This window comes from Acipenser ruthenus, chromosome 31 (assembly GCF_902713425.1).
Source record: "Acipenser ruthenus chromosome 31, fAciRut3.2 maternal haplotype, whole genome shotgun sequence".
Taxonomy (NCBI): Eukaryota; Metazoa; Chordata; class Actinopteri; order Acipenseriformes; family Acipenseridae; genus Acipenser; species Acipenser ruthenus.
The window spans coordinates 7,854,422-7,877,411 of NC_081219.1; the positions used below are offsets into that span (position 1 = coordinate 7,854,422).

A 22,990-nucleotide genomic window follows, 5' to 3' on the forward strand; every position below is an offset into this window, starting at 1 on the left:
TCACATTTATCAAATGTGCGAATATTAAGTAAAGTGCAGTCCATTTATAAGAATCACATCCATCCCGGGTGTTTTGATTCTTATAAGCAGATGATTCTTAAAAGCAGACCGATATGATTACTGTGGTGCAGAATCAAATTTAGCATGAGAATGATAAGAGCGTGTTCCCTGGCTGCAGTGTAAAGGGTTGATCACTAGATGTCACCCGTTCCTGCATGTATGCACACCCACGAAAAATCCAGAGTTGCTTTTCCTTAACAAATTAAGGATAATAATCCTTAAGGCTGCAGAATCCTATTTTACTACAGTATACTTGAGAAGCGATCATCTCGTGAGGGTGCCTAGTTTAAATGCCGTGTGGTGTTACATGTAATGGTATTTTTACTGTCAGGACTACCACTGCCTTTAAGCATCTGTGGTTTACTTATTTTCAGTTACGATGCAGATCTCACAGTTTTTCACTAAGCGGAGACGCAAAGCTCTGCAATCTCCCCTCTTCCTCCTCCTCCTCCTCCTCATCGCGCCACACCACCACACAATAACACTGCTGCACTCGGTATTTATTCAATGAATGTGTGTTCACTTTATTAAAACACATTTTCAGAACACAAAAAACATACCTGCACAATGCAGTGACACAGTCACCGTTTGATTACAAACTTGTCCATTGTTTGCTGCCTCATTGCTGCGTATGTGCCTAATCACGCGAGATGTGATCAAATTCAAAAACAACTTTATTGGCTGTACACGTCATTGCACTTGATACAGTACCGTATTACATGTAGTCAGTTTGCCCTAAAATGATTGTTATAAGCAGATTGCTAGATTCTTACAAGCAGATTATTTTACATTGGTTAGTATAGGATTGTCCCAGTGGTTTTGATCACTATATGTGGTTGATTCTTATATCAGTGATTCTTATAAACAGAGTGCATTGTACTTGATTTGCTCTCACACTGGGCACAGATATCAGAAGTTGTATTTTTATTGCATTTAGTTACTGTCACAAAGACGGCCAGAGTGGGTTGCGTCAGACCAGACAGGAATTCAAACACACAGACAGTGGTTGTGATGAGCTGAGTGCAATGGCTGCACTCAGCGTTTATTAACAAATAAAAGGTTTGAAAACAACGGAATACAAAACACAGGACACGGCACTACACGCCAAAATAAAAGGACAAACAAAACGTACTAACACACAAACGGTGGATGCACAGACAAACAAACAAACACGGTGAGTGAAAACACTATTTTTACGTTACGTTCTTTTACTTTATTTTTCCTCCTCTCTCCCGTTCTCCACTCACCGAACACCCAACCCTGAGTGCAAGAAATGTGCGTCTATATATACTATTGTGCTGGGATTCAATTACTAATTAATTACTCACTTGAATCCCAGCACGTGAATTCATTACGTGAAACCCCGTGTTCACATATTATATTTTAAATGCACGTGCGTGATGTGCAATCCCGTGCCTAAATACAAATATACAATTTAAACACACGTGAAACACAGACCCGTTTATATCCCGTGTACCAATCTATACACCAACATTAACACACGCACGCATACATACATACACAGAACACACAAATGCACACAGGGGCGGGGCACTTTGCCACAGTTACCTGGCATTGTTTTCTGTTGCGTGTGTCACTTGATGGCTGTGCACTGTATCCAGGTTGAGCTGCGTTTCCCTGCCACTTTGTAGTTTTCTGATCGAAATGTTTCTGCTAAAGCTCCGTGGCTAGCATCAAGATGAAATCTCCCCTGCTGATATTTTCCCTGGTGCATTCCTTGTACAAAACAAAGGAATTGATGGCTGCCATGTCCAGTACATTGTAAAATATAGTAACTGGACACCACTGATTGCTTTCACTGAGTACTAAGTTTTGCGCAGATGGTGGAAACTCTCTTCTCGCTTTGTTCACTGTTCCAACCAGGTTCCTACTGTTTTGCTAATTACAGTGAAATCAAAAGATTGTCATTGGAAACATTCATCCCTTTTCCTAAGTACGGTTACATCATCCTAAGTACCACATTGTCAACCAATCTCTGACCAGCTGTCAGAGATAGACAGGGGGTAGATTTTCAAAGGCGACTAAGGACTTTAGACAGGTGTAACTCAACTTTTTAGATGTTTGGACGGGGGTCTAGTGTAGGAGCGATTTTCTAAAGCGTCTAAATTCCCACGTTCATGTCCTTAGACGCCCTGCCCCGTCTATCAGCGTCTAGTCGGGTTTGAGTTCATTACAATATTTACATGTGATTTTCAAACATGTAGACTCTGTCTAAACAGTCATTTAGGCGTCTAAAGTTAGACCTGCTCCAGTGGCATGTAGAGCACATCTACAAAAAGGTGCCTGCTGCTGTCATGTGCAAGAACACAGTGGAGAGAGGAGAGTGGAAAGAGATGAGAGTTGACGAGAGGGAGACAGGTGTGTTGTAATGGTTGTGAACATTATTTACATTTATCTTAAACAAATACTGAGTCAGAATCATGTATTGATTGCTGAAAAAGAACTAGATTTGTGTGTATATAATTCGTCCCTTACGAAAAAAATCTATAGTATTACTATAAGATCCTATAGGATTTCTGGGCAGCAGTGTGGAGTAGTGGTTAGGGCTCTGGACTCTTGACCGGAGGGTTGTGGGTTCAATCCCCAGTGGGGGACACTGCTGTTGTACGCTTGAGCAAGGTACTTTACCTAGATTGCTCCAGTAAAAACCCAACTGTATAAATGGGTAATTGTATGTAAAATAATGTGATATCTGTATAATGTGAAATAATGTATAATGTGATATCTTGTAGCAATTGTAAGTCGCCATGGATAAGGGCGTCTGCTAAGAAATAAATAATAATAATAATAATAATTTCTATAGTGCCCTATAGTATTCCTATAATATCCTATGGTATTTGTAGTGTTGTATAATATTTACTATAGAATGCTATAGTATTTCTCTATAGCAAGTCCCAATTAACTAAATTGAATATAAGATTCCTATAGTAAAACTATAGAATTCTTGTCATAAGGGATTATACGTTAATGTATGTTCCCCAAAATTACATTCATGTTTTTATTACAGGAAATAAACGTGACAAGAATCAGAACAGTACCATGTTGATAATGCGAGCAATAAGCACGAAGAAGCCCTCAAGTAAAGTCTGAGCAATAACAGACATTCAAGAGGTTAAGTAAATTATCAAGCAGTATTTATGTATTGCTACGGGGTACAGCATACGAAAAAGTTTTCATTCAAATTAAGTTGCACTACAACACAAATTTATTTTCTCTGACCCTTTTGCACGGGGAAAAAAATACTGTACTTTAAAAATTCAATAGTGTTCCAATGCAAGGTCTGTTGATTTTTTTAAATACATGGAGACTATCATAAATGAAAAGGTGAGATATTTATCTAATAACAAAACAAAGTCGTCTCAATTAAGAGAGTCATTACTAAATGAAAAACAAATTCCATATTCATTTTGTTTTTCTGAGGCTGCATCTGGCTACCTTTTGAGCAGAGCGTTCGCCTTTCTCATCTGACACTTTTATTTGGACTGTAGTGGGTTTGTCAGCTCCTTTTCCGTCTGCAGCGGGAGAGGCAGACACTGCACTTTGAGTTGCAATGTCTAAAACCTAAACGAAACGCATTGATCTGCATACATTGTAATTTACATAGACGGCTAGCTGACTAATGTCTAAATATTTGAAAATCACTTCCTGACGTCTAACTCCGATGCTAACCTGTGAGAGAGGCTGGGCGTGGATGACACGAATAGTAAACTTAGACGTCGACGAACGTCATTCATCCAAGTCATTTTTGAAAATCTCAACGAAAATGTAGTCGTCTAAAGAGATGGGTAACTTTGGACGTGTGACTCAAATTTCGTCACCTTTGAAAATCTACCCCATCATGTCATTAAAATGAACACTTAGTTATGGAAAATCAAGAATGTGGGAAACCAACTTTTCAATAAGAAAAGGTTTACAGGGCTTGAAACTCATGCAGTCCTGGGTTTGGTTTGGAACTGCATTCAAACTTGTTGCACATTACATACAGCCTCTTGCAGATTCACAGTCTCTCACTAACTGTTAACAGCTCTGGCATCAGAAGCCCACTGTGTTCACTTCAGCGGATGCTCGGTGGTCAGAGGTACAGTGTTAGTTAAGCACACTGAGACCCTGTTGGCATGAGAGGTGTTGTATAAATGCTGAGTTCAATTCTGTTCCATCCCTCCTTGGAGAGCTGTGAGCCAGGGGGAGGTCAGCGGCAGTGTGAATGAAGGATATTGAAACACTGCACCTCTGGGAGAGGTGGGTGTCTGAGCCTTGACTGCTCCCAGTGGGAATGTAGCATTGAGTTTGTATTTCTCTCTATTAAATAGAAGTCTAGTACTTGTAACAGCAGTCACACACGTTACTATAAATAGAATCAGCTACAAGTTATGGCACTTTGGGCCTCATTTACGAAAGGGCATTACATGTAGCTGTAAAGTTGTGATATAAAAAGTACAATTTGTATTTGCTTATGATAATATCTATGTATTTCTAAAAGAGATTTTGACAATCTCATCTGAGACAGGAATGACATTTGTAAGCTAAACCCCTGCTGTGTTGGTCAGCCAGACTTAAACGGATTATAAATTGGGAGAACTGTCTTACAAAAGATTCCTGCTGTGAAGAGCAATCAGGTGTGACTTTGTTAACCCTATGCTGCCTACGGAGGATGGCCATATTTGGTCATCCATATGATAACTTTGTGTTTAAGTGCTTGTAGGAACCTCAAAACAGAAATTAAACCCCAATACACCTACAGAAAGGCATCAAGTAGATCTCTCCAGTGATGTCATTTATTTTGTTGTGGGGTGAATTTTTATTTTTTTTCCATATGAGCTACACCTCCCAAAAAATTATTGAAATATGAAAAATAATAAATAATATTTAAAAAATTGGCAATTTCAACCTCTTCCCATGTGTTATATAAAAAAACTTAGAGCATATTGTAGCTGCACAATTTTCCAAGGATTTCAAATCTGAAATCAGAATTGAAATATCTGTACAGTTGTAGAGAGAGATAAGGTTTTAAAATACATAGTATTTTACAAAAAATCAACCTCTGAAATGGCAAAGGCAGACCAGGGCTAAGACTTGCCAAAAAGTGAGATTGGAAACATTATTGCCCTGTTTGAGATACAATGATATTTCAGTATAAAAATAAAGAAACAACACACAAGTTAGCAAGTAATTATTTTATATAAAAAAAAAGCATATTACAAATAAAACTTTGATTATTAAGAATTTTATTTGGGAGGGAGGGATAAAAAAAAAACTTCTGTATTGTGCTGTATTTATTTATTTTCAAAACTACCCTGCAGTTGAAGTGTTGAGCTGGGGTTCCTCCAGATCACTCTCCTCCTCTTCATCCTCCTGCAGCAGCTGTTTATCAAGGAGGTCCTCCTCCATGGCATCCATGCCCTCGATCTCCTCCTCAGTCAGGGCCCTCCTCCTCTTCAGGGACTGAACCTGATGCTGGAACTGATTGTCTCCATCCATTTTCTGGCTTACATAAAACATTAAAATAAATACCAATTATTAATAATAATAATAATAATAATAATAATAATAATACACAGGCACAATAATAGAGGTAGAAGTCCCTCTGGGTTGTTGGGTGTACAGAGAGGAAGTATGTAAGAGAGACAATTGCTACTCGTGCTGGATTTAGACCAGCACGATACTTGTTTGTTCAGTGTATGTTTTGTTTCTTGTCTGTTGGTTTTGGCCACTGTGCTGTTTACTTTTGAAACATGTTTTGTTTTGTGTTCAACCTTTTTATTTAATAAGAAACACGCACATCAGCGCTTCATACCTCGCAGTACTGTGTGCGTCTCCTTACTGGTCTGACATCACCACAAGCTATCCGTGACACATGGACGCACAGGGGCGGGGTACACGTCACACCTACTTTTAACCCTTACCGGTCCATTTATTCAGCGCGTCTCTGCGCTTCAGGTCCAATTTATTTTCACACGGGCAGTTTATTTTAGACGTGCTGTTTTAAAAGTATTTTTTTTACAGTAAAACAGGTTTAAAAGGCACTGCATATCAACAGGACACTCAGTACTGCATCTCCAGCCCCGCCCCACCCCTTCTTCATAGTAGTGCATAACGATAAATCATCTCCTGATCACTTGTTTTATCACCAAACTCCTCAATAATGCGATCCAAGTAATTATTTTATTACTATAACATCTAAAACAAGCAAATGTCTGTGATATTCTTTGATCGCTGGATGCAGAAGCAGCTGTCTTGTTTGTTTATGTCTGTGTTATCTATCTGGTGCCGGGGCTATCTGTATTCATTAGATACGCCCCTTTTTTTACGGCTTCTCTCGGCTCCTATCGGTCTCACTCGGCCATTGAATGCTTTTCTCAGCTGTTTCTGGAGAAAAAACGACTAGAGACCTGTTTTTTACGTCTTTTTGATGATGTTGGACAGGGTCCGACATTGGACCAGAAAGGGAAAATTGCAGTGTCGGACCAGGTCCGACATAGGACCGCAAAGGGTTGAAGATCAGAAGATAAGGTAAAACTGTAATCGGATTTAAGAATTAAAAGTGTTTTATTTACCCACTCTATTATTTGTGCCAATGTAATGAAAAATATAATAAAATAAATTATAACATTCATGTTTAATATAACCTGTTATTTACAGGTCATTTTCACTGCTCTATATGAAAACCTTAATGCAAGTAAATGCTGAGTTGTGTGTGTTCGATGTGGAGCAGGAACAGGTTTTAGCCATTTTGCTAAATTGTGTTTCAAGTTGTAGAGATGAAATCTTCCATTTCAAATTCATAATAATTAATTTTCTGTAGCTCTTCGGATCCTACCCATACAGTGTCTGTGTGCAAGTAATGCCTCCATGATTCAGAGATAGATTTCAATAGTTTGCCTATCAGTGGTTAAAGCCTGGTTTCCAAATAACTAATTATCTCTCACTTTAAGGTGCACACTATGATTATCTCATTTATTCAGAGCAGGGTGCCTCATTTAAATACATTATCATGCATTACCATGCACATCACATATTCATTCTGATTACCATAGTATCGCACAGTAAAATCAGTGTGCACCATAATGTGCCCACTATTTCTCACGATAATGAATACAGTTGCAGTAGTAAATACGGAAATCATGAACGTGCACACTAATTGCAATTCTGGTGCACCATAATGTTTATTGCCCTTTTGTAAATGAGGCCCTTTGAGTTCAATCACAGTGTATGGGGTAATCATTCCTCTATACCTCACATTGAGGATTCACGCTGTGGTTCTGTGGCTATTGGAAGAAGCCCTCTTGATGTAGCCACAGAACAGCACAAGCAGTGGATATGTGAGCCATGGATAGAGCTGTATAGTCTCTGAACATAGTTTAATTGTCCCAAGGTTCTTACACTAAAATGCTACTTTGTAAACTGGTTTAGCTTCTTAGTCCTGTTGGTCTGTAACTTATTTTACTCTGTCTGAAAATGGTGCAAATAGCATTTTGGCACAAATCATGATGTGGCCCTTAGTTTAGCCTGTAGTAGATGTACATCTGTAGCTGTATCTTTTTGTGGCCTTCAGAACCACTGATGGTTACGCAATCATTTATCACAAATCCAAGGTTCTCAGAATCTAGCTTGTGATCTACAGGTGATGTGCAGCTTGGTCACATGTGGTACGCACATTGATTCCAAGAAGTTACTGAACAAACACACCATTGGGGAAATTCAATATGTCATTGTTCATGTTGTTCATCTAATACTAAATATTTGCTGTTTCACCATTGTGTAGCATCAACACATTATTATTATTAAATCTTTCCTGTGGCTGGATTTGCTTAGTCTATCGCTCTAAACCAGGTAAACAGCTATGAAGGGTCATACTCATACCTATGCTTTAGGTTGCTGTTTCGATATTGCTGCAAAAATAGCCCAGAGGGATAAACTGTGGGATTCCACTGTGTACAACGGGGTTGGAGATGGGAGTTTGTTGACTGAAGGATTGATCCAGTGGGAATGATTATATATGTAAGGTTTTTTTCATGACAAAAGTAACATTTAAAATGACTTATTTTTTATTTGTAAGTGATAACAGAATGCTTATTTAATATATTCTCATGTAAAATGATATATACAAGGTTAATGCTCTACTGTCTGATAAAGTAAATAATATTGTACTCCATATACTTATTTGCTGTTTTACAATACTTCAGATTACAGATTCAAGCACAATACCTTCCAGTATCGAGACATCATTCACAATCGGGAATTGAATTAGTCATTAACTTTAACTTCATTTGGGTAATTCTCTAAAATGAGTACATTGTAGGCTATCGCTGTATGTTCAACAAGTATGAAGAAAATCTAGGAGGTCACACTTTATTTGCATATTAAACTATATCAATTTATAGTAATAATGATGTTATACCTTTTACTTGTCGTTAAAGGACTGATGTGGTAACATTATGTAATTTACTCTAAAATGGCAGAATGTTTCTATTAATCCCATACAAAGTTGTGTACTCTGAATATTTAAGAAATCCTATATTTCTCAGAAAAGTGGTCAATGTAAGAGTTGTAAGTAGCCCTTTTAGCTACAACGTCGGCCACATTGATAAAATGGTTACCCTTTGTTTCCAGGTGGCACTGCATAACTGCCATTAAACAAGCATTTGAAATACATTTACAAAAACAGTATTCAAAAATCCAGTAACGGCTGGTTTCACAGACCCTGATTACTACTATTCTTGGTCTGCCCTGCCTAAAATAACATTAGGTAATCCAAGATGAGTGCTAATATAGGTCTGTGAAATCAGCCATACATGTTTGACTTTGTAAGCAATCAATAATGCGTCTGCGTACAATTCCAAGCCAATTGCAAGACAGAAATGTTGTAAATACATATTAAAAATGGGTTGATCTAGAAAGCTAAGGTTTTACATAATAAAAAAAAAAGGTAATCTAAAAATTAAGGGAAGTTAGTGACTCCAGGGTAATGTGTTAGAAAACAATATTTAGTAACAGTATAAAATAGTTCCATAGGTTTCATTTCCAGCTTATTCTTTGGTGAGTGTTTTTCAGGTCCCTTGAAGTAAAGTGATACTAAATGAGTGTGCCTTTTGAGAAAAAATAAAGATATTTGAGGAAGTGTAAAGTAGACTTCCTGTACCTTGACCTTGTTATCTTAGAATTGTGATTGAGGGTTTTGAAGTTATGGATGGTTTCTTGAAGTATACTGATACACGTTTGGCATCTTGGTTTGTTGTAAGTTGTAGTTCCTTGATTGTCAGTCCTAATATTGGTTTTACATTGAGGGGTTGTCGATAAGCTGTAAAGAGGGGTTCTGGGAACATTTGCTTGAGTTTATTGCAGTAGATCTGCGATTATTTTGAAGCGCTGGGTTGTATCTAAGTGTGTCCGATTCATTTTTGTTTTTTTATTTTACATTGTAACTGATTTTCTGTCTGTATTATCCTGGCGTGTTCTATTTGTTCTCCTGCTTGTGTGTGTCTCCTCGATCGCTGAGTGTTTCTTTAAGGTTGCCGAGATGGTTATTTTTAACATTTGTGTGGTTGTACTGTCTTACAGTCTCCGGTCGAAGCTGGTTTGGTTCTGATAACTGGTGGTAGGTTTGTGGTACAGGAAGATTTCACTTTATAGTCACAACATTCTAGTATAGTAAGACATGTAGACTAAAGCTTTGAATATAGGGTCTATATATATATAGACAATCCGATTGAGATGAAACGTGCTATGTTAATTCTTATATTTGAGAGTATGAGAATATGGGACTGTTCAGGTTTGCCAATCCTTCAATACATCACTGTTTTTATATATATACTGTATATGTGAAGAACCACTTATGCACATGTGATGAAACTTGTTAAACTTCATATCTTTCATAACATATTTATTTATGCATCACTGATGATAAAATAATGATAATAAACCATTGAACTACCAGTGCATCTGTTTATTCTGTATCAGGAACCTTTTTGTGTTTAGAATGAGTGGCCGAGCTCATTTATCTAACGCTGTTTGTATTCAGTCACAGTGAGTAGGTTTGTAAACAGCCAGTGTTTGTCTCCGAGTCATTTCCACTTGGCCCATTAGTACCAAGATTTCTCACTGCTCTGATGCTCTGATTCACTGAACTGTGCCTTCTGAGAAACTGCATCATTTTAGAGTTATTATAGCAAATTGAGGTTTGTTCACTAAAATAACATTTACTTGGTGTCTGTTTACTAGAATTTCCATAGCCTGAGAATTTTAGCAAAGATTTCTGAGGCAGAATTTCAGACCAGCGGTTTTCTAACTTTTTGGGGTGATGGACCCCCAAATAAAACTGAAGAATAAGCAAGAAAGAAAAAGTATTGCAGTGGAAGTTAATGTTTAATGAGTCTAATTGGCCACCGCTTACCCTGGTCACAGCCTTGACAGGACATGGCTAGACTCCACACAGTGCTAGGTGACTCCAGGGATGGTAATCAAATTACTCAGTAATGTTATATACAATTGGTGCAAGAGTATGAACCTAGGGAACGCTAGGAAAATGGGTTATATTAATACGTTATTGGTTAATTGGGAGTGTGTGTTAGGCGCTGTCTCCTCCCTCCTTTTAAAACTTCATTGTACAGTCAAATGTGTGAACAACTTCTGGCCCCCCATCCTGTCTTCTTTGTCCTTACTCTTGCATTGCCGTGCCTCTGTTAACAGCCTTTCAGCTTGTCAGCAGCCAGTGGCGATTTATTCTATAAATCATTTTGTATTGCAGATATCTCCTTACATTCATAATTGCAGAGCTCATTTGTTTCAACAAGCAAAGCCAAAAATCACAAAAGCAAACCAAAGATGGATCATTACATGTAATTGAGTTTAAAGGTCTGGCAAACTGTGTCTCCTTTTTGCTAATTTAATCAAGCTGTTTTCAAACATGTTTATATCCTCGAGAGATTATCATTCGTATTTAAATTAACTTGTTATTAGTGGAACATGATAGGTATTGTAGAACCCAGATATTTGTCTTAATGACAGTGTTGGGGAATATTAAGCACATATATGATACGTCTATGCATTAAGTGTGAGATATGAACAGGCATATGTGAGTCCAATTGTGATGAAACAGCCTAAGAACCTTCTTTAGCTCAAGTTATTGAGTTTGTCATGGGGGCATATGGAGGTGTCTGACAGTCTGCCTGGCTTCCTGTCTGTATGTCTCACTTCATGTTTTTAATTTATCTAGAGAACCCTTTTATCAAATTGTGCTGAAACTTACTAGTTATAATTTGTGAGTATACAGAGGCTGTCTAAAAGTAAACACATACAGTATTTGGACATTCTTTAGCACAAATGATTTGTCCAATGAGACCTAATGTATTTGCTGGAAGAAACTATAGGCTCCATAATTCTTTCCACATTTGTAATTGTAATACTTTCTGTTTGTTGTAAATGGTTAGGGAGTCCTGCTAGATGTTAATGTGTGGGCAGTCATGGTAACATTTGCACAGTTCTGTTTTTAAGAAGGCAAAATCATGCCAAAAATACAAAATTAAACTGCAGTCATGCACACATTTACTCAGATGACAAAACATTGATCTAGGTCAGGGGTGTCAAACATACGGCCCGCGGAATATTAATTTTTAATTCAATAGGATAAGATCAGCCCAACGCGCTGGCGAGTGTTGCTGTTCGCTAAATAAAATAGCTATCTATTTTGGAAGATAAAAATTGTACACGTGGATTCTTACCGCAGCTACAATCGGGGTCTGTTTCTGTCTGCAATAGTATGATACAATATAGTAATAGTTGATTACAGTATAGTAATCAACATTTTAATTTTCTTTCATGATCCAATCCTATTTTTTGTTAAGTGGAATGCAAAAAAAGAAATAAAACAGTGAGTAAATATTGTTTTTTTTTTCACTGTACAACGTCCTCTTTTTCACGTTTTATTTTATTTGAAGTGTTTATTCAAGACACATGGCAAATTACATTTAATAGAGAAGTGTAAGGTACTGCACGCAGGCAATACAAATGTGCATTATAAATATCATATGGGAGATACTGAAATTAAAGAAGGAATCTATGAAAAAGACCTAGGCGTTTATGTTGACTCAGAAATGTCTTCATGTAGACAATGTGGGGAAGCTATAAAAAAGGCCAACAAGATGCTCGGATATACTGTGAAAAGTGTTGAATTTAAATCAAGGGAAGTAATGTTAAAACTTTACAGTGCATTAGTAAGACCTCAACTAGAATATTGTTTTCAGTTCTCGTCACATCGCTACAAAAAGGATATTGGTGCTCTAGAAAGAGTGCAAAGAAGAGCGATCAGAATTATCCCGGGTTTAAAAGGCATGTCGTATGCAGACAGGCTAAAAGACTTTAATCTATTCAGTCTTGAAAAAAAGACTATGCGGTGATCTGATTCAAACATTCAAAATTCTAAAAGGTATTGACAATGTCAACCCAGGGGACTTTTTTGACCTGAAAAAAGAAACAAGGACCAGGGGTCACAAATGGAGATTAGATAAAGGGGCATTCAAAACAGAAAATAGAAGGCACTTTTTTACACAGAGAATTGTGAGGGTCTGGAACCAACTCCCCAGTAATGTTGTTGAAGCTGACACCCTGGGATCCTTCAAGAAGCAGCTTGATGAGATTCTAGGATCAATACGCTACTAACAACCAAATGAGCAAGATGGGCCAAATGGCCTCCTCTCGTTTGTAAACTTTCTTATGTTCTTAAAAACGAATGTTATTACGTTATGAAAACGTGTCTATGGCCACTTTGTTTATTGCAAAGACACAACAAAAATGTGTTTCAATTGAAATACACACAAGATTTAACTACTTTATTGTTTTCTTTGTTTTGTAGTTAATTCATGAGGGTAAAGTAAGACCTTTCATTCTTCTGGGATATTTTTCAACTTTAATAAAGTGTTACATATAATGGCTTTTGATAACATTTTGAAAACGGATATCTAAACGAATATCTAAATCTTGAATAAATATCCGAACATGAAAATTACATGTTCGTCCCAGCACTAAATAAAATTGCAAAATGTAAATGGATACTGATCTTTTTTTTATTATTTCACACTCACCAAAAGATAAAGACAAAGAACATTAGTGACTGCTGCTGCTGCTTCCTGATACATGGAACCTTTGTTTGAACCAGCGCATCAACATCTGGAGCAAATGACTGGGCTGAGGATATCTTGAGTAGCTGGTTAAGCTGTGTGTCAGTTGGTTGAGAACATTTTGATTTGTTGATATTCACGACTGAGAAAGCTTGCTGCTTCTCAGGACACACTATTTCAGCAGCTTTTAGCAGCATTTCTTCAAAAACTCTCCATCAGAAAATGGTTTTGAAGAAACAGCTATTTTGTGAGCAATCACATGGCTTGCCTTAACAGCAGCATCACTTCTGCTACAAGCATTAGTAAACCCCAATTGCTGTTTTTTCAATGACTGCTAATTCAGAGTATTTATCTTCCTGTATATTTATCAGATTTCTTGCATTGGTTTGCTTCATAGTGTCTTTTAATGTTGTATTATTTCACAACAGACACATGTTGCTTTCCATTCATGCCCGCAAAGAAATACGAAATTCCCTATTTCTCTTGAAACACACGGCACTCTTGTTCCACCTTTCTCTTCACGGATAAAGACATGATGACACTTGTCACTACAAAACTTACAAATCAGAACTGAAACCTTTTTTCTGGTATCACTGGTGTCGTAACTCGAATCAGCTGATGCACTGCCATGCCACCCACGTGGTTGGTGATTGACAGCAATCACAGCAACATGACAATGTGTGTTGCTCATGTGAAGGATTCGCTGGAGGAATGTTTGCACACGTGTTCTGAGAGGTGATGGTGAGTGAAATAATCAATATTTAGGGGAATGTAAATATGCTATGTATGATCATTTTTGTTAAATACAATAACTTGAAGTTTTGGGTTCGTCTTTGTATTTTTTTAACTGTAACTCGGCCCACGCCAAGCGTCAGGATATTGGATGAGGCCCGCCAAACGAAACGAGTTTGACACCCCTGATCTAGGTGTCAGCTTATAGACATCTGCTACTGCTTCTAGCATGTTGATTCTAGCTCTATTTGGCATGGATTTGGATTTGAAAAACACTGGAGGGATTTCCAGTGCTGTGGGTACGCATACGAGAGAGAGAGAGAGAGAGAGAGAGAGAGAGAGAGAGAGAGAGCGAGCAAGCAGTATTCTATTATTTATTTTTGGAGAACATATTGTTTTGAATAAGTAGTTTTCCACCACGTTGATATAGCATTGGATATAAATAACATTAGATGTAACATTATAAATAAAGTATGAGGAATCACTTTATGTATAATAGTGTTCTTGTGCACAATATTTGTTATGTTCATGTTCAGTGTTCAGGTGGTTGAAATGCATAAAGTTGCTGCTACTACCGAACATTTGAATAAATGGAAGATCCTCATAAAACTGGACATTTTCGGTTAAACGCTCAGTAAAATATCGTGTCATATCATTGTTTTTCTTTGCTGTTGAAATACTGGACCTGTTACAGAAATAATTTTGCACAGTTTGAGCTCAGCTTTGCTTCATGTGTACGGCATCTCTTGGATCAATGAGGCACCGTACACACGATGTATTCACTTATAGAAGCGCTTCACACAACGATGTGCACCAAGACTCAAACATGTGTCAGCGGGCCTTCAAATGACACGTGTGCATTTTCAAGAGACATGGAGTCTTGGTAATGCATGGGGTAAGCACTTTGTCTGCTCTGTTTAAATTGAGCATTTCAATTGCATGAAAAATATATGTATTGCTTAAAAAGATTACAGATATGACTGCTTATAATTTACTTACATCTGAACAAAAACCTGTTTTTGAAAGCCACACAAAAGATTGGTATTGGTAAAATCGGACGTGTCGTTGATGACTGTAATTGACAATTACTATGTTATTGACGACACAAATCGGTACTCACAGATCTTGTAAAATCAGATCGGGGTGCATTGCTGGTTTCTTTTAAATAGCGTTTTTTCTACCATTCTACTTAACAAAGCCAGAGCCTTTTTCTTCTTCTTTTACCCACCCTGAGAGAATGTGCTGCCATGCGTTCACAGTTATGTTCTTGTCTGTTTCCCTCTAACAAATCTGCCAGATTTCTTTTTATTTAGCTGCCTTGGTCCAAAGGTCAAGACAGACCTCAGCTATCATCACTTGCTCCAGTTAATGCAGCCCCTGTGCATCCCTCACTTAGCTAAAAGCCATGAATAGCTAGCTCTTATTCTGCGCTCAGTATAGTTTAACAGTGGCACCTAGAGGTGGATTAAAAAAATATAAAATACAGTTTCGTGACCAACATTATTTCTTTTATTTCTGCTGCAGTGGCTGGGGAGATGCTCTTGAGCTGCTTGGATGAGGAACTCATTCCAATCAGCACACTTCCAATTTAGTAATGCAAGACTTAAAGCTGCTGTGACTCAGTCATGTTCAATTTAAACTACAATATGATTCCTCTGTGAATGTTTACTACATTCTTGGATACTGCGCGGACATTGTTGACTGACCAGTTTGTTAACATAAAGTCCAGTTTGTTACCTAAAGTCATTTTAGCTGCTGGTACGTAGCCTTTCTCCATCCTTGAAACTATGTGAACTAAAACCACCCTCCTGCTACTACCTGCAACAGCAGAGTGTATGAATAGAATATTTTATGTAAGCTCTGCTTTAGCTCAGAGGCAAAACAAAAATCTAAAGAAAGGCATAAAAAGGGAACTTCCTTTTTTCAGTTACAGTACATTTTTGGCATAGTTCTGATGACCAGGGTACAGAATGTCCAAAATCTTCTGGAACCAAATAATTATCTTAATATATAAAGAAGAAAGCTTGTGTGTCCCAATTTGTCATGCGTGAAATACTGAAATATTGAATTTCCCCAGGCAACTCCAGGTACTTCAACTAGTACACTTATAATTAACAAAAGACAAAAAAAAAATATACAGTAGGCTGGGCTTCAGATTCGATTAGCTGTGCAAAAAATAGCTAAGGAGGTTTCCGGCAGCAGCTGATGCTGGCATAAGAATGTTCCTGTCGACTCCCAAAAAATTATTGCTAGAAGAAAATCTTTGGGTCCTGACCCAATCCTGCTGATAACATTTACTTGAAACACATCTTCAAAAGGGCTTGTGAAAAGTGCTTATCTCATCATTTAACCTCTGTGGCATAGCAGAGACATTTCACTGGGTACAAACCTAACTTATAAGAGAGACCCACATCCTGGAGGGCAATCAGAGCTATTATTCCAGACATTGTTTTGCATTTCAAACTGGAACTCAAACAAATTCAAACATGTCTAAAACCTACTAAACCTAGCTAAAGGGGCGTTAAATGCAGTGATGTTTTCATTCGAGTACAAACGCAAGAACACCTTTATTTGTTTGCTTCTGTTAGTGCACACTGGAGCAAGGGCTCTTCTTGCAGAGGAAGTCACTGTGGTTAACATGGCTGTATGACTTCAGTAAGAATATAGATTATAGGTACACTGTCTCTAACTATACCTGACCGGAAAAGAGAAACAATGCCATCTGGAATGGTGGAGATCAGAGTTACCCACAATGATCACATTATTCTGAAACATTACGAAAAAGGTATTTCAAGTGAAACGGAAGGAAAGGAGAACAGAAAGGTGTAATGCATCTCATATGTTATATATAACCTGATAGGTCCAGGAATAACATGGTAAATTCCTTTTCACAAACGCATCTTTTTTTTGCTTTTTTGCTTTAGTAGATTTAACTAACAAGTAATTCTCATCGAATCACACTGAACAGGCTAGATTCTCAAAGCTGTCTACTCTAAACTATACAGGAGTTTTCACAAAGCAAACATGCACCCAAAAAAGTTACCAAAGCAATACATTTTTGTAAGTAGTTTTTTTTTTAACTGGAATTACAAGCATAACAACTGTACTTGTATAGTTACTAGTATATGTACTTGAGGTTTTGGTCCCTGCTGGTGGCAGCCAGTATGAAAATCCTGAACACCAAGGCGGGGCTCACCTTGAAAGGCTGCTATCCTCTACTAGTGGAGACGTACTTTACCATCCACTGGGATGTGGATCTTGTTTGCCATGCCATCATTAGTTTGCCAGTTATGTACAACAGCAGCTGTAGTGGTTGTTTTGTATTCAGGACATGTATTCAACATGATCCTGCTTCTTTCTTCCAACAGGGACATTTAGTTTCATTCCTCAAGGGCCAATCAACAGAACTGGATGTTTTGACATTCTCATAGCAAACCACTGCTGACTCCCGTGAGCGATGTCATGTTTTAATTGTAAGGGCTTGATTGAAACAAAAAACACGACTGATAATGGTTTGACAGAGCAAAGAAACCTCCAGTTCACTGAATCCCTCTAGTTTGTATAATTACAGCTGCAGAGTTTCTTGCTGCTGTTTACATTTCAATTATTTTTTTGAATCAATGTCTTTTCATATTTGCATTTCATTGTTGTTATGTATCACACTCTATGGGGCTGCTACGTTCCGTTCCATGCACAAGGTATTAAATAATAATAATAATAATGCTCCATTGGTGTGATTGATTGATGACAAATCAGATGATAGGATTTGCAGCAAATGTAACTGAATGTTTAATTAAACAAATGAACTTAGTGCAGATGATTGCATACATTTAATACATTATTTACTGTGCTTCTTATTTGGTGTTTGTAAAATGCAGAATTGGTTTATTCACCTAATTTATGCGAAGCCTTCTGTCCAGTGTGCTGGCTGGACATCATGACCAATTGTTTCAGCAGTGTGCTAAGCAATACCTTCTTTAGTGTATGTTTCTTCTGAGTTTTAATTTGACAAAGAGTAGACAGGAATGCCTATCATTTCCTCTCTTAATACATTGAACTGTGCGGGGGTTCTGCATCATATGAACATTGGGAACACTAATGAACAGAGGAGGCCATTCGGCCCATCAGCACTTGTCCGGTTTCACATAGATTGATTTCAAAACTTTGTCAAGCATTCCAGTGACTCTGCATCAACAACATGACTAGGTAACCCATTCCACACCCTCACCACTCTCTGTGTGAATAAGTGTCTCCTACCCTCTGTCCCAAGTCTGTGTCCACTTAATTTCTAGTTTCTGGTCCTGGTTTCTGTGTTGCGTTTACAGCAGCAGCTCAATTTAGCAAAACTGTATTAAGAAAAAGTTTGCTAAATCCACTGTGAATGGCCAATTATATCAGGTTTACGTGCCAGAATAAAACTGTATAGATCTTCTATTGACTGAGAAAAAGTTGCTAAAAATATGCTGAACTAGTCTAAATGTTATCATGTACAGTTTGCTAAATATTTTATGAATCCTGTCAAAAATGGCATGTACAAAAATAACTTAAAGTCTTATGGATCAGGCCCTGTGACTGTAAAAGTCTCAACAGGAAAGAATAATTTTAAATGTTTAATCTATGTATGGCTAGTTTCACTGACCCTGAATCTTGAACTACCTTAGGTAACATTTTTACACAAACTTCTTATGTTCTAACATTGAGTACAGTAGTCCTAAATGTGTGCAGGCCAGTGTCTGTGAAACCAGCCTTCCTAGGAACGATTACAGAAAACTCTCAGGAAAGTAAAATGTTATGAAAATGAGGCACCTTTTTGTGTAGCCACTTGTATTAACATAGTGTTATCAAAATCAGCTATAAATGAAAGAAACTACAATTTGAGACAGTTCTTATCCTTGCCAACTTAACAACTGTGCCCCTATGACACCAACAATCTGGTTAAAGTGCAATATTAAGATATCCAATGCGTTTATTGCAAGCTTCCACGGTACACACAGTGTAATAAATACACACGGCTCAGGCAGTTGGAGAGCCTCTCTGATGGCCTGCTCTTTTCTGTTGTTCTTGTCCCCAGGCTGTTAATGGAGAAGAGGTCGAATGACAGCCGGGACGGTGGTTATCACAGGCGGAATTTTAGCAACAGTCATCCTACTGTGTATCATAGCAGTGCTGTGTTACTGTAGGCTACAGGTAAGCACATTGACACCCATAGAAGCAAAATACCAAATTCAAAATTAGATTCAGAAGGCAATTTTACACGCATCATTTTAAGATTCTCGAATGTTAAGACGATTGTGTTTTCTGCATGCCAACCAGAATATCACATTGGGATCATGTTTCAGTCTTAGATTAATGGTATGTCATTTTTCAATTGAAGAACTATGTTAAAGGCAACTTGGTATTATCTAAACTAATGTATTCTTGTCATTTAGATTAATTTTCTGTTTCAGTCCTCACACCCTGCTGATCACATCCAAATCTAAACAAGAATACATTAGTTCGGACTAACTCACCCATCCACCCATCCCCTTGGATGCAAACATGCAAATACAGAACATAATACAATGTAAGACAGTGCAAGTATAATTAGTGCTTTTATACTGTAGGTGTTCTAGGTCATATTGTAGTTCTCAAGATACTGGATATCTGTGATGGGGTGCCCTCCCCTTGGGGATATGTATGTATGTATGTATGTATGTATGATTATTATGATTATTATGATAATAATCATGTGTTTGTGTGCGGACAGACGAAAGCTGTCCGTCATTGTTATTTATTGTTTGAGACTGGTGAAAAAGCTGGTCTCGTAGAGTCTTAATAAGGTAATGGTTTAATAGGTAATTAAGGCTCCAGCCACAGTATAAAAGACCCACTTTGGGCTCAGAGCAAGAGGAGAGTTAAAGAGAGTAAGAGTGAGAGCGAATGCTACCAGCCAGCGAACAAGGTACTCGTTTTTATAAAAGGAATTATAGTGGGTGTTTATTACTTTGGCCCATGTGCCCTTATGTTTATTATTGAGTTTTTTTTAAACTGTTTGTTTATTTTTTGTTTAATTAATAAAAAGCTGAGTGCCATTGAGCCTCAGTTTACCCCGTACCCCGTACATTAGTTAAGATAACTCTGATATTTCATACCCAAACCAAGTTTCTCTTAAGTCATATTGAAAAGCTGTGATTGAAGCATGACGATAAAGACATCAACAGAACGCACTCAATTATTGGTTAATAAACTAAAATCCTATCAAAATATACATGTTTTATACAGCTGATGTTACACTGACCTCAGTGGCCCATTGAATTACCCCAAAGACCTGTTCCCATACAGTGGGAATATTGGTCTCTATAAATCTGTTGCATGACTTTATGATCTGCATTATGGAGCTAATCAGTCAAATTCCAGCCAGAAAAGGACAGGGCCCAAACAAACCACTCCATTAGTAAAAGAGTCAATCACTTGTGTTGAAACTCTAGAAGCTCTTAATTTAAAGCACAAATACACCATGCCACTAGAAAGTTTGATTGAATTCCCCCACAGAGGCAATAATTGAGTCACACAGAATACATGTTTTGAAGTGCTAAGCATTTATTTAACTTGTATTTAACAAAACCGTGCTGTCCACAGTAAATACCTTTTTAAAATTCCACAAACAAAAATATAAACTAAAAAAATGAATATTATGTTGTCTTACTCAACATGTACAAAATCAACACCTGCCTGTGCTTCAGTATAAAGTCCCATCATTGCATATAAAAAAGCAGCTTCAGCTTTTACTTCCATAAGAAAAGAAAGCTAGGCTCCATGTCTCGATGGGGCACATTTACTCTGAACTGCCTGTCGTCTCTCAGTCAACGGGCTGTGCACTAGTAGTAGCCTATAGTAAAGATGTCTTTTTGCAACTCACTGAATAAAATCATATTTTTTCAGTTATGTACTGTAGGAGTAGGATACTGTAAAACACTGTCTGCAGTCAAATCATATTATACACAGATAGATGCCGATTCTAAGATTGAAAATGTGCTACAACAGAAGCTGTGCATGGCAGTGTATATCATATAAACGACACACGTTTTTTGCAATCCCCTGAAGATGGAAAAATTTGTAAATTATATATTTTTAATTCTGTACCTTAGCTGGCAATAAGCAGGATACTGTAAAGAATGCAGTTATCAAATACATGCTGCAAACTTAGTTGGATAAGGACGTGCTTGGTATCAAAATAAGGTAATCGATTAACGTTTAATCCCACATAAGGTTAGCCCAGGATATTCAAAGAGTTTTGAGATGTGTTCATTTGGGGGTTCATTCGACGAAGAATTAATGTGCTATATTATATAGGAAGGTCTACTTTCCAGTAGGACAAAGTGCTTTTCAGGCTGAATAAGCCAATTTGGTCACCAGGACATCCAATAAAGAACGAGCATGTGTGACTTGTATATGTGTGACATCCCTATTTATAATCTACTGTTATCCTGGCTGACCATCGTGGTCCTGCTCCATATTGACAGTCTGTCATATATTGCATTTCCACGTGGAAACACAGCTAATGCTTTAGTTAGGTATACAGTATGCTGTGCAGGTCACCAGGCACTCGTATCCTCAAATACATACCAAGGCATTCTGTTTCTTTAATGTAATTTGCTTCCCAACTAAATGACTAAATGTCCTTTTATTACCCCCCTGGCTGCTTCAAGGATAGTGCTATAAAAAGGATGATGAAGTCGTTTCTGTGCTACTGCCAAGGATTCAGTTTGAAACAGTGCGATCTTGATCAGGTCAACCCAAAAATAATTAGACCTGTGAACATTTCTCATTTACACCGTGCCCGAAACACACTGACTCATCAATATTCCCATTGCTGGTTTCTTAACTCTTTACATCTGGGATATGACAGCCGTGTGTCTTTTAAAGGCTTATTGTATTAGTCTTCAAAGCTTGTTTGGGGATTTTTTCAAACTTAACTTTTCTACCAACAGATTTTAGATTTAGATAATTAGTTTTAATCTTGTAAATTGACTGGCATTTACCTCCAAATGGGTCATTGCAAGTTTGCTGAGAGCTGGCTTGCCAGCCCAAAATATAAAAACTGGCTTGCTCCAGACCTCAAAACTGATAAGAGAGCCATGTGTAAGTTGTGTGTGTGATCATTTGACATATCAAACATGGGTGAAGCGGCGATAGTCAGTCATAGTGAAGGGAAAAAACACCAAGAGCGTGAGAGTATCATCAATGCTGCCGGTGACGTCGTTCTATGCAGCTTCATCAACACCCTCGTCGGCAGCCTCCTCCTCATCATCAACACCCTCTTCAGCAACAAGAGACACGCATGATGCAAGGTAAAATTTAACATTACATTTCTACCATCTAGGCTGTATACTGGAATTATGAATTTGATAAATGACCATGATTTTTGTATTTTTTTGGTTTTTTTTGTGCAACACAGCTAAGGTTACAGTAACTTGAGCTAACTATAGCAGATAACTTTAACGGAATGAGAGACCAGTGTAGTGGCGCCACTTTCAGCTAACTGACAAGATGGCTTAGCCAAGCCAAGTATAGCGCTAGCTACCGTTAGCTGAGTTGTATGGCTGATCAGAACTGTGTGTAAGAACTCTTGTCGCCATCTTCTGGTGAGTTTAGAGTTCGGTCAGTCATACACAGCATCTGTATGGCTGTGAGTTATGCCGCTGCAAGTCAGTTTTGTAGCTACAGTACACGTCAGTGCCTGCAAGGGAAGCAGTGTTAATTTACACAATAGAAACTAAATTAGTTGAATATAAACACATCTAATGTGGACCATTGCTTAATGTTGGCCTTACCTTTTATTAATACCAGCATCTTAATTTCATAACATCATCTCAGGAAGATGGCTTGTTTTTGATATTATCCACCATGTCATCTAATTTCTCTTCATCACTTTTCATTCCAGTACAGATTAATAATTGAATAATGCATAGCAGTGATCTATGACTAAAGGAGAAAAGAAACTATTCAAGATGTGTGTTCCTAGTAAATATTTCTATGCAGTGTACTTTGTCTTGTGACATATTTTTCCTATTTCAGCACATCAT

At 37.6% G+C, this 22,990-nt stretch overlaps 1 protein-coding gene across 4 annotated transcripts in view; it reads left to right on the forward strand.

The window, feature by feature from the left end:
* LOC131696529 (protein FAM163B-like) overlaps nt 1-22,990 on the forward strand; it is a 52,059-nt gene that overhangs the window by 21,304 nt on the left and 7,765 nt on the right. For all 4 annotated transcript variants that reach the window (XM_059005352.1, XM_059005350.1, XM_059005351.1 and 1 more), the window contains one exon: nt 18,997-19,112. In XM_059005352.1, coding sequence (XP_058861335.1) covers nt 19,020-19,112 — 93 coding nt within the window. In that variant the 5' untranslated portion in view covers nt 18,997-19,019. The remainder of the gene's footprint in view (nt 1-18,996; nt 19,113-22,990) is intronic.